Source organism: Manacus vitellinus, unplaced genomic scaffold, assembly GCF_001715985.3.
Source record: "Manacus vitellinus isolate BGI_N305 unplaced genomic scaffold, ASM171598v3 scaffold_38_pilon, whole genome shotgun sequence".
NCBI classification, from domain to species: Eukaryota; Metazoa; Chordata; class Aves; order Passeriformes; family Pipridae; genus Manacus; species Manacus vitellinus.
In genome coordinates, this window is record NW_021940526.1 from 411,401 (window position 1) to 423,927 (window position 12,527).

At 38.1% G+C, this 12,527-nt stretch overlaps 1 protein-coding gene across 9 annotated transcripts in view; it reads left to right on the plus strand.

Moving 5' to 3' along the window:
* The first annotated feature begins 1,826 nt into the window (after positions 1 to 1,826).
* KIF16B (kinesin family member 16B) overlaps positions 1,827 to 12,527 on the plus strand; it is a 131,890-nt gene continuing 121,189 nt past the window's right edge. For 4 of the 9 annotated variants that reach the window (XR_003915973.1, XM_029961654.1, XM_029961655.1 and 1 more), the window contains exons 1-3: positions 1,842 to 1,903; positions 8,487 to 8,556; positions 10,271 to 10,384. Coding sequence is in view for 8 of the 9 variants with exons in the window: in XM_029961654.1 (XP_029817514.1) it covers positions 1,899 to 1,903; positions 8,487 to 8,556; positions 10,271 to 10,384 (189 nt within the window). In the remaining variant the exon portion in view is untranslated. Of the gene's footprint in view, positions 1,904 to 8,486; positions 8,557 to 10,270; positions 10,385 to 12,527 lie in introns of all 9 variants that reach the window. The other 5 variants (XM_029961656.1, XM_029961657.1, XM_029961658.1 and 2 more) reach the window with 2 other exon arrangements.

The window sequence follows — 12,527 nt, forward strand, 5'->3', positions numbered from 1 at the left end:
TTCTACTTAGAAATGATGGATTTGAATTTAGGAGTGTGCTACAATCTCAGTGCAGTTCTTGTTTGCAAATACATTGCAGAGCCACTGAAGCTGTGGTTGATGCTTCCCCAGCAAGTCCCTGAGTCAATATCTCATAAAATTCTGTTTCTGGAACCTCATTATCTGAATTATGTGGGAAAGGATCAACAAAAATTATGGCAGTCATTGATTCAAAGAATATCGAGCTACATGTGTACTCTGTGTTATGACTACTGGAATAGATTAGAAGATGCAAATCTAGAAGTATTTGCAGGGCTTAAATGTTGAAAAGAGGAATTAAATACTTAGTTATGGCTCCTTCATAATATCTCAAGAGTAATGGAATGAAGCTAATAATGGATCAGCTTAAACAGTATCTAAGGAATTACTGCTAATGAGATAGTGCAGGTTGTGGAAGAGTCTCCTGAGAGGAATGAAAGCCTGGGCAGTTGGGTAGAGGTAATTCCTTTTAAGAAAGTCATTACAGGAAATGATCTTGCTTGAATGGGAAGGTGAGACTAGACCTGGCTGGCTTCTAAGCAGCTCCTGTGCTTGGCATTCTACCTCCAACCTCCTCTGCAGTGGTTTTTGTGCAGCTTTGTACACAGGAGAGAGAATAAATGCAGTCTTTACAATGGGATCTTGCTCTTTACGTGTATCAAGGAAGATGGATTAGGAGGGATAGTCCCAAGTGCAGAGCTTTATCCTTGTGTTGGTGAGCAGCAAAACTGGAGCAGACTTGCTGCAGAAGTAGCTCCAAGGAGTTCCAGCCAAATACTGGGTTCCCATGAATTGAAGAGTTAATCTTGCATAAACCATCAGAGGTCAGGAAGCCCAAATACAGCCTCTGCTTACATGTGCTTATTTTTCTGGCCTTTTCAGTACTTTAGTGCAAATGCTTCAAAAATTTTTCGAGGCAGTGGGATTTGTAACAATCACTACCTTGTTTCATCTGTCCCCCTCCCTGGTGCTGAAGAACAAAGACCTTCCAGTGCCAGCAGGGCCAGAGCACAGTGACAGTGTGGACACATATGGGGCAATGCAATTAACCTGGCCTCATTTACAGTTTGTAATACCCAAAACATTATGGTCTTAAGCATTTTGGACTTAAACCCGTAGTTTTAGAATAGCATTTCCCAGTTAACTTATGTCAGTATTATCAGACACGTTGCCAGGTTACCTCTGCATGTTAGATCACTGAAATGATGAGCAGTAAAATACATTCAAACCATGCTCCCTGAAACCAACAGAAGTAATGAGTGTCTCTGAATTGTAGCTTTCCTGATGCAGTGAAGCGAGAGAAAGGTGAGTCAGTTTGTTTCTCAGGCTTTGTTTATTTGAAATTAAGACCAGTTTTGAAATAAATGGGATTAGCACTCAGCTGTTTTAACCTGACTGAGCTCTTGGACTTGAAGACTCTTAGAAGTCTTAGTGTCTGAAAGGCAGGTATTGTTGGTAAGAACAGCTGACTGAATTGAAGAGCAAAGTCCTCTATTTTGCAGTAGCTGTGAGTACAAAGGCAGGGTTATTTACTGAGAGAGGGTTTTTCAGAGGTATCTAACAGAAAGAGCACGTACATGGCGCTTGGCATCTTAATTGCTGATGGGCCGAAGTTCTTACTGTTGAAGAGTCAGACACTTCAAATATTGACTTTATGAAGATTCTTCTCCAAAGAGTTTATATTGTGAATACAAAGCAATAGTGAGATGCAGAAGCTTGAAGTATACCCATCATTTTTCTGTATGCTTATACATTGAGAGATATTTGTACTTCAGATAACTGAAGTCACTTTTCATTCCAGATTACTTCTGTGTGTCTCAGTAGAGGAAAAGAACGACATATGAACAGCCTTATGGATTATTTGAGGGTCTAAAATATCCATGAGGTCAGGCACAATTTTTTTTTTTCATGAATTTCTAAATTGAGGACTTCCTGCCCCAAAAAAGAAGGGCACTGAAGGGAGACAGCGTGGTTTCTTTGAATCATGCTTTGCTGTACACAAGGGGTTAAGTCAATACTGTCTTTATAACTTAGAGTAGCAGGGATAAAAGAACAAATTGGAAGAAACAACATATTAAGAACAAAGTATCGTGTGGATTGAAATGCAGGATAAACTTCACAGTGTTATAATAGTTACAACACAGTTCCAGGGTGTCGTTCATATCAACTTGGTTGTGTCTGAGGTTATATTTTATGACACTTCTGCCAAAGATGGGCATTTGCTATATTTTCCTAAAGGGTAGCATCACAAATGCGTAAGAAGGGGGTTCGTGTGTGGCTGTCTTAAACTTCAGTTATGCAGGACTAGTTCCTGCTGGTAAGACCATTGCTGAACCTGGTCAGTAGGCAGGCAAAGCAGGAAAGTCGCTGTTGAGGTAGTCTGCAAATTGAACATGAAATCTTTTCCAGGTTATTAGGAGATCAGTGACCATGGCATGTGTGGATACAGTAACTTTAAGTTAGCTGTTGCTGATTTAAAAATTTGCTTATGTGGCTACCCACCTGACATGATCTGAGTTATTGGGAGGTGAAGCTATCTATAATATTATTAAAAATACAAATTTTAAAAGCGGGTCAGGTACATGATTTAATAAAGTCACCAATCTGTATTTGTTACTGTGAGTGTGCATAGTTTTCCCAAAGAAGCTGGATATCATTTGACAGAAGACAGCACAAGGACACCTGTATATTCATTTTCTGGGAGAGCCTTACTGCTGTAGATTAAACTGCTGGCTTCCAGTGTGGTTGGTAAAATTTATTCTTATGGCAAAAGGCATTTAATCTAGGCTGTCCTTCATACAAGAACTAATATGTGTGTACTAGTATATAAACTTAGGGATTATTTCTGTTTCATAAGATGTACAGTATTTCCCCTGTATCTGCATTCTCTGTCACTGGATTTATTGTTCTGGTTTCAGCTGCACTGTGGAGAAAATCCTGGGACTAGCAGAACTCTGTCTTTTAATTATTTGCAAAATTTGCCAATTTTTTTTTAAACTGGCATCACAGAAGGGAATGTGGGTATCATAATAAATCTGCAGTAGCAAATGTTTAAGATTCCCTTGATCACAGAAAACCTTATGCCCACATAAAATGTGCTTTATGACAAAATTCTCTTTTAAAGTACCAAATAGGTGCACAGTTTGTCTCTTAATGAGACACAGACACAATCTGATCCATAGGAAGCAGTTTCTTTTAACTTCAGTCCCCAGGAGTTTCATGTGCTCTCTTCTTGTCTGGCTGCAAGTGAGGTGAAACCAGAGAGCCGGCACAGCCCATCTGTCAGCCAGCCCTGGCTCATCCCAAGCTTTTGAGGCTGTTGGCCCATGTCAGACGGATTTGACAGCTTGGGAGGTCTGGAAGATAATGAAGATGTTCAGTCAGAGGCAACAGGCAGTTGTCAAAGAGTCTGCAGAGGCCTCTTGACTGAGGGGGAGGCTACAGCCCTTATCAGCCATCCCTGGATCCATCTACGATTCCCTTCAAACTGAGACTAAAGGACATGTGATTGCACTTGTTTTGGGTACAATGTGTAGTTTTACAATGTTAAGTTCTACACTACATTGGTGTAAACATGGCTTCAGCCATTTAATTATGGGCTTGTAGCCATATCAGTCAGCTCTGTGGGGTCACTTTGAGCTCAGGATATGCTGGGCTATTGCTCTGCCATGGAGACAGCTGTGAGTTTTATACCAGTAACTCAAACCACAGTGGATTCTCAGAATTTTGGGGTTAGATGAGATTGATTGACTTGTTCTGGTTTTAGTCTCAGACAACATTACATTGAAACTACTTGTTACTGATGGTTATGGAAAAAATTAACATAAAGAGTGTTAAGATATTTTATTTGCAGACCACCAGATTTATGTTTTTAACTGCATTTAGATATGGAAACACATTCTTTAAAAATGTACTTTTTACAAAATAATTTAGTAAGCATAGAAGAAGTTAAAAAACCCCTCCAAAACCAAACAAAAACCTCTGGATGGGAAAGAGAAATTGTGTGATACTTCATATTGCAACAATATTACTTTTCCTGTAGTTACAGAAAGTAACAAAGAATTTCTTGTGTAGGAGGGTTTTTGTTTGACCTTTTAAAGTGTGCAGTTGTATTGATGTTCCCCTCTTAAGAGTTACTCAGACAAAGGAGAGTGTTCTTGGTCTGTGTAATTCAGTGGGACATGAGGGCAAATATACAGTTACTATGTTATCCAGCTACTAGAAAATGCAGGGTTCTTTCTGTACCACGCTTTGTGCTTGTTTTTCAGTTAAATTTAGCTTGAATTCTCCTGGTCATTAAGCAACCTTCATTCTTTCACTTTGTGACCCCAGAAGTACACCTAGGTAGTGAACAAGCAGAGTGATAGAACAGGAAATATCTAACATTGTGTCTAAAATGTGAACATAAGAAGTAGGAGGCACTTTGCTGAAAAGAAAAACCTTTGAGCGTGAGTTGCTTTTATGAACACTCAGACTATGTTTTAGGGTGGTTGAGAAACAAAATCACACATCTGCTTCAATATAATCCTCTTCCAGTAGATTTTTCTTTAAATGTCTACAGTTAAGTGAATTTCCAAGAGTATATTTTACAGACCCTCTTTCTGTTTTGACACAGAGGTGCTCTGCAGGCAGCTCAGGTAGTGTCAGTGACCTTGGCTGTGCAGCCTTGGAGGTTTGCTGAAGTGATCTTTTGAAACAATATTTGGGAAAACTGGCACTTTCTGCCTGGTCCTTTTTGGTTTTCCCCTCCCACACCCCAGATGAATCACATCTCGTTCTTTCTATTCTCTTCTCAGAGTTTGACAGGTAATCACAACTGATTCCCATAATGTCAATTTAATAGAAATCATAATATCATGAATATTTAATGGTTTAGCTATCATAAATGCTCTAATGTCTGAATAATACTGAAAGGGTTCATAAAAAAAGCACTGTTTAAATAACTGAACTTTCCACTGAAAGACCTTAAAGGAAGGAACTTAAAGATAAACTTGGAAAAAGACCAAACAGATTTTGCATGTCAGTAATAGAGCTTTCTGTAAAGCTTCCCTTGTTGATTTATATTTGAGGTCACAGTGGTTTTTCATGCTTTTCTCCCTTCTTTCTGTGGGAGTATCTTCAAAAAGTCTTGGGGTGGGTAAGTGACTTAATGAACAAGGGTCATTGAAAGTTGCTTTGAAATCTGGAGATACTGCTAATATTTGGCTGTCTATGGTATGATTTCAGTTAGATGCCCATGGAGATGCAAAAACTGCTCTGGTCTTTGTCCTCAAAATAAGCAGGGAATATAAGGGAAGGAAAGAAAGAAACTTGACATAGAGGTATCTCTGTTGGAGCTTTTTCCATGGAGCTGCTACAGCTGCTGGATCATCTTCAGTTCGAAGCAGTTCTTCGCAACCCATGTGCCTCTTGTGAAGAAATTATTAAAACTTGGCCCAAGTAAGCCATTTAGCAAGTCAGTTACAAGACAAGGATACTAGTTCTTTTAATCTTATCTTGGTCCTAACATTGGCATTGTTTTATATTAAAGTGTCAGGATTATCTGAAGTGGTTTTTCTGGTGTTTTTTTCTCTGTTTTTTTACCTTTCCTCTTTTCATCTTGCAATGAATTGCTGGATGAGTAGCTGAATTGAGCAATAGTGGAGTTAATAACAGCACTAGACTGATACATTTCCTGGTGTCTGTGCCAAGAAACTTGCCCGCATGATCACTGTCATTTGGTTAAGGGCCATGGGATCACGGGTTATAGGTTTCCTTGCCTTGTGATTCTGGAACTCCACATGGTGTGTGAAACAGCAGGGAGAAGAGCCAGGAGGCCAGCTCTCAGTGCTGCCGTGTGAGCAGATTGGGCTTGGGGGGAAGCAGGATTTCTTAAATCATCAAAGCATTAATTGTGAACTATCTTTGGCAGTTGGACCCTTTATGTTGCTTTGTGATAGGGCTAGAATTTGCAGGGGGAGAGATTTGGCTTAGTGGTTGGGGCTGGTCTCTGGATGAGGGCTGGTGGTCCCTGTGGATACTGGAGGAGCAGCTAGTGCTGGAGGGTTCTCCCAACACTGAAGGTTCTCAGAAGGTTGCCCAACACTGCAATACAGCTGTTTACAGCCTGAACCTTTAATTAGGGTGGAACTTGTAATCAAAACTTTTTGAAAGCGATTTGGCCCCTCTGAGCTGCATTAAATGAGTGCCTGGAAATAACTGGCATCACACAAGCAATTGTTTTTTATGGGATGCTCTCAAACTCTTTTATGTGTACAATAAATTATGCTCAGCTGTCTCAGATTAAAATGACGCTTTAGCATTTGTTTCCTGTTAATTTTTTGTCACTTCTCTCTGGTTGGCTTATTGATTCTGTTCATAGTATTCCTGTATTAAATTGTCCTCTCCCTATCCCTTCTCCTACAAAAATGCAAAATTCTGTTTGTGAACTGTATTATTGGCTAGTGCTTTGCAAGGCCTTTTTTTTTTTTACTTTGAAATCCTTATTCTTTAATAATGTTTATTAATATTATCAGTGTTATCACAAAATTTATTACTGTAGACTTCTCAGAATTTTGTGTAGTTTGTATGTGGGTGTTGGACATGAAACATTTTGCATCAGTCTTCAATTATTGAGTAGCTTTAGATGAGTAATATGGAGAGCTGGCTTGGTCTGGGAAAGAAAGCACTGACATACTTTGCACACCTCAAGCATGAAGAAATCAAGATTAAAAAGCAATAATTCTGGCCAAACTTCTTCCTGCCTAGAGTCCTTTTAAGCTTCCTAGAGGAAGCAGGTTACAGTTTATATTTGAAACAGATTTTCATAGTAAGACTGACAATTTAATTGGGCAGATTACTTATTACATTTCTGCTGAGCAAATACCTACAGACAGGCAGAGACTCTGGAAGAAGCAGGATGAATGGCAGCCATCCACAGGCTGCATTATTGCAATGCCAAAATCTGTTTCCTACAAAAAAACCCCACCATTTGAAACTTCTCCATTTCCCTATTTATTATCTGTTGCTGTATTTTGGTATTTCAGTATCTTAAATGTAGATCTAATAATCATAAGGCATGCCTCAAATTTTTATCTGGTAGATCTGAATTCAGCTTTATAATTAATGCTATAATTATTACAGTTATATCTTTTATTAGCTTAGAAAATAACTTAATGTGTTGATATTTAATTAAGCGCTTTTATTTGCCTAATCTTTATTCATTAATTTAGATTTTAAAATGGGCTTTGCTTTTCTTTACTATTGAAAAAAATTTAATATCAACAGAGGATGGCTGTCAACTGGAGGAACACAGAGTTGGGTGATCTAGTGCGCCATGAGGAAGGAAATGTCATGCTAAATTCCTGAACTTGGATCTCCTGTTAGTGGGAAGAAGTTTCTTTTTTGAAATTTGGGCTGGTACAAGTGATTATCTAGTATTTGTTGAGATATTGTGTGATACAGTAAAGCAGCACTTTATTGCTTTAATTTTTTTATAGTTTTTTTATAAATAAAATGCTTTTTTTTTTGGTACTTTCCTCTGCTCCAGTGAGGCACACCAGTTTGTTAGGTGACTTGGCAGATGGTTTTGGGACAGGTGTGTCTGTTGGCATTTGGGGAGTGAAGTTTTGTGTGCTGTGTATCTTCCTCTTCTGGCTCTTTCTTCCATGTGCATGTTTTTATTAGCACAGGAGGTGTTTTGCTCACGGTTGTCATTCAGGAGCAGCCTGTATTGCTCTTATGAGTAGGGATAACAAAATCCGATTTCCAGAAAGCAGGTTGGAAAGTGCTGGTTTTTGACACTGAGCTTACAATTTTTTGTGATAGTTTTGAAAACAGTCAGAAACAGATGATGTGAAATAGATTCAAGTACATGAAAACACTGCTGCAGAACTGGATTTTTTTCTTCATGGAATCTTTGTGCTCTGGGAAGCAACAGAGTGTTGGTAGCAGAGCTTCTCCTCTGCGCTGCTATGATGCATCACAGCTCAAAAAATATGTTTGGTACCTTATCCGTAAGAGGGTTTTAAAATTCTAGGCTTTTGTGTTTTTAAACATTAGCCCCGTCTTCGCTAGAGTGTATGGGAAAGTGGGAACTGCTGCTACTGGAATGATGGTGAGAGACTGGGGCTTATCTTGTAGTGTTCTGTTTTCCCTTCCTTAGAGCCACCTAATTGACTTCACTGGGCTTTGGATCATGGTACCTCAAATTAAGAACAAACCACTTAATTGACTTGCAGAGTTCAATTTCTGAAGCGGGTTTCCCCAAGCTTCTGCTCTGTTCCTAAATGAAGGTACTTGGAGGCAAGCCCAAATACTTCAAATATATGCTATAGGAATAAGTAAACATTGGTCACAGCAATTAAAAAATGCAATAAAAAGTGAATTCATTTGATAAGTGACTGTGGCAAGCAACCTCATGGGTGGAAATATGACTGTGGTGTTTTATTTAACACGCTCAAGTCTTTTTTTTTATTTTATTTTTTCAGGGAGAAAGACCTCAATGCAAAGTTTATTATTTCGATGGAAAAAAATAAAACAACAATCACAAACTTAAAGGTGAGTAAACATAATTTAAAAAAGGAAGTTTTAACTGAGTAGCTGCCAAAATATGACTGGACAAAGCAATGGTGCTTACTGCACTGTGGAGAACAGCTCTTAGGTTTTAAAATACAGTGTTAAAACAATCTTTCTTTGGTGAAATAAACACCTGAAGAAAAGTACAAAGACCAGTGTTTACAGAGCCATAGTGCTGTCTACTCTCTTGTATGGATCTGAATCAGGGGTCATCTGCTGCCACCACCTGCGACTCCTGGAACGCTTCCATCAATGCTGCCTCCGTGCGATCCTAAACGTCCACTGGTCAGATGATGTGACCAACACATCTGTTCTAGAACAGGCAGCAGTTAGGAGTATTGAGGCCATGTTACTGAGAACACAGCTGCGTTGGGCAGGGCACGTCTCAAGGATGAAGGACCAACCACCCCCTCCCTAAGACCTTGCTTTATGGTGAACTTGCCACTGGCTGCTGCAAGAGAGTAGCCCCGAAGAAAAGATACAAGGACTTCCTGAAACAACAACATCTCAGCCTTGGCCATATTGATCACCATAACTGGTCTACTCTGACCTCCAATCGGGAAACCTGGAGACACCATCTGTAACGCAGCTGTCTCCTTTGAGAACGCAGCAGGGTCACCCTGGAGGAGAAAAGACAACGCAGAAAGAATTGTGCCTTGCTGAATATACCATCTAAGGAGTCTTTCTGCTGTGCCTTTTGCAACCAGACGTGCCTATCTCGTATTGGCCTTTTTAGCCACCAACGTGCTTCTAACAAACATGGGTAAAGCCCTTCCCAAATCTTCATTCGCGAAGCCCAGCCATGATGGTGATGACGATGAAAACAATCTTTCAGGGAGACAGGTTACACTGTTAACTTGCTGCACTGTGGTTGTTTGAAAACCACCCTACAGTCTGTATCTCATCAGTTTTTCAAAGGTTTATCACTCTGGTCATTATTGATTTGGAAGATGAAAGCCAACAATAGAAGAGGTATGTGCCTGATAGCTATTAAACCTTTGCTTCATGTAGAAAAAGTCTTCTGGAATTCCTGTGGAAATGAACCAAACCCAAAGTACCCATCACTTGATCTAACATTTTGATGGTATATTTTAACAATATACTCTCAGCAAGAGAAGTCACACAGCAAATTGGTTTTTGCAAGATAGTTTCCAGTGACAAATACCTGAAAAGAAATTTCACTGTGTACGAGTTTCAGTGTGTAGTTTGTTCAGACTGAGTTGGATCACAGTGTAGTATTGCAGAAGTGTAGTGCCAGCTGTCATGTCTTGAGCTGCAGGTGTGTAACACCATTTTAATTATGACTCCACCTTGAAGTGCTGTTCACAGTGCAAAGGTCTCTCTGGCTCCTATAAATTATATATTTAGGATAATCCCTGATTATAATAATGTCATATATGGAATTCATTTAACTGAATTTGAGTATTGTGACAAAAATGTACTGTGGTGGTTGGAGCAGAAAGCTAAAACACAAATTATTCCTGCGCTGTTTTGTGACTTGACTATCCTTCTTGCTGAAGGGTGTATCTGTTGCTAATTATATCAGTGCTGTTGGAATAATAGTCTGACCTGTCATCATAAATTTCTAAATGTGTATAGCCTCATGTTAAATTTACATTCTGATTATTTATTGTCAAATGTTTTTAATTACTTCATCAGCATGTATTGTACCAGCTCTTTTTTCTTTTTTTAATAGGTACCAGAGGGTGCTACTGGAGACACAGGACGAGAAAGAACAAAGACATTTACCTATGATTTTTCCTATTTCTCAGCAGACAGTAAAAGTCCCAGCTTTGTTTGTCAAGAAATGGTAGGATTTCTGAATGTTAATAATTGATCTTTTTCCTTTCCCTTTTCTTTGGCTTGAAATCATTCCATGAAACTTCTTTCCATTAAAAGTGCTTCTTGTGTAATTTAGAAATTCCTTACGTACCTGAGAGTTTGAAGTTCGCTTTGTTTACTTTTTTTTTTTAACTTACCTAACAATGTAAGTGCTGTGTTTTCTAATCCAGCAGACTAAATGCTTTCTTTCAAGTTCTCTTGTCTGATTTGTCTTGTAAGGTCAAGTTAGAAAACATCTCGGAGCACTGAATTTGGTTTTGAAAAACTTTTTAGAAAAAAATCACTTTTGAGCAACAAGCATATATCTTTGATTCACTTAGACAGAAACTTTCTTCTTATCTGATTGAAGTGTTTTTTTCTTTTTGTCCAAAAGTCTTGGTACACATTGAAGGAGATTCTTTTTTCTCCTTCCTTGAGCATTCAGCTCGGGAAAGGACAAAACTGTCTTTCTTCCTGCACACTCAGAAGAGAAAATCGTACTCAGAGCTATAGGAATTATTCAGATGAACAGACAGACCCTCCCTGACCTCTCATTTCATGTGAACATTGAACCTTTCTGCTGTTTGACATTCTCTAATAAATTTGTTAAATGAAATTCAAGTGATTTGTGATTGCTGTCTTCTCTTTTGGTTTTGGTGCTTGTAAGCTTCAAGTAAGAGTATAATGCAAGGGTTTGCTTCAATATCCTGTAAACCAGCTGGGTACCTACCTTTTTGGTATGTACTTCATCTGTTCTGTAACCCCTGAAATCAGGGATACTGTAATGGCTAATCCTAAAAAGGCTCACATTTAAAACTAATCATAAGAAACAATAAGTTGAAGCCATTTTTAAATATTTAGGAGAATGACAAGCTTTGCCATTATATATATATCATGACTATAATTGATAGGGAATTTATACATGAAATTTCTCTATTAACCATCACTTATAGTGGTATGTCCTCTTATTTTCTGTAAGCTTCTTTCTTATTTCACCAACTATTAGTTGATTTCATTCAAACGTTTGATCATGTATATTCTTAAACTTTTTGGATTGTTATTTCTTGATGATGTTCTTTTAAGTAACACGTTTTTTCTATATTTTCTGAAATATCAAGAAGTATACCTTTATTTGGGCCTTGATTTAGAACACCCTGATTACTTCAGCACTGTGGCAAATTGAAGTAATAATGTATTTGCATTCAATGATTGGAATCCAAGTTTCTAGTGAATGTTTTTAAGCAGCCATTTCAGACCATATGGCTTTACTAGAACTTTAGCAAATGCATTAAGTTCAACATGCAGAGAGGTATTTATTTATTCTAATTAAAACAGCTTTGATCTTGTATTTTTCTGCCTTGATTCTACCTGAAGCTTGAGATTTTGTTTGTGGTTCTACAGACGCAACAAATATTTGCCTTAAGTTTACTCATAGAAATTGATGAGTGTCTCAGCTTAATATTACCTAGTTTCATGAAAATGCACATAATTCTCAGTGGTAGCTGATCAGCATATTCTCAAATTCTTTCTGATATGGAGGAGCACATCTCCATAAAAATAGTTTTAATCATATATCAATGCTTATTTGCAAAAATCTGCAATATGTATTGTAAAAGTAGTGGTAGAAATTCTTAAGCAGCAATTGTGGCTTAGATTTATGGATATTTAATTCTTGGATCCTCTAGGTAGCTGTTTCTTTACCTCCCTTTAGATACTTCTAGAAAGTTATGTTAGACAAGACCTCATTAGAGGAAGCCCGGGAAGAGAGTCATTGTGTTGTTTGGCTCTTGCTGTTACAATGCAAGTTATTTCCAGAATCTTTGAAACAATGGAGTTAATTCTTGTTAAAACAACAAAGGAAAATTGAATGCATACAAATAGATATCCAAGTTGTATCCTGTGCTGATGTCCAATTTCCACATATAAGTGATAAATTAAATTTCCCTTTTCAAAGTTTTTCCTTTTGGTACCATTTTGCCTCTGTTTCAGAGGGGGTCAGGTTAAGGAAAGACCAGTATAACTTGTCTGAGTCTGGAGTCTATAGAAAAAAAATGAATTAAAATACCCATATAGGGATGGCTGCAGCAGCCTTGAGCCATGATTTCTTTAAAGCTGATTAGTAGTGATAGGAT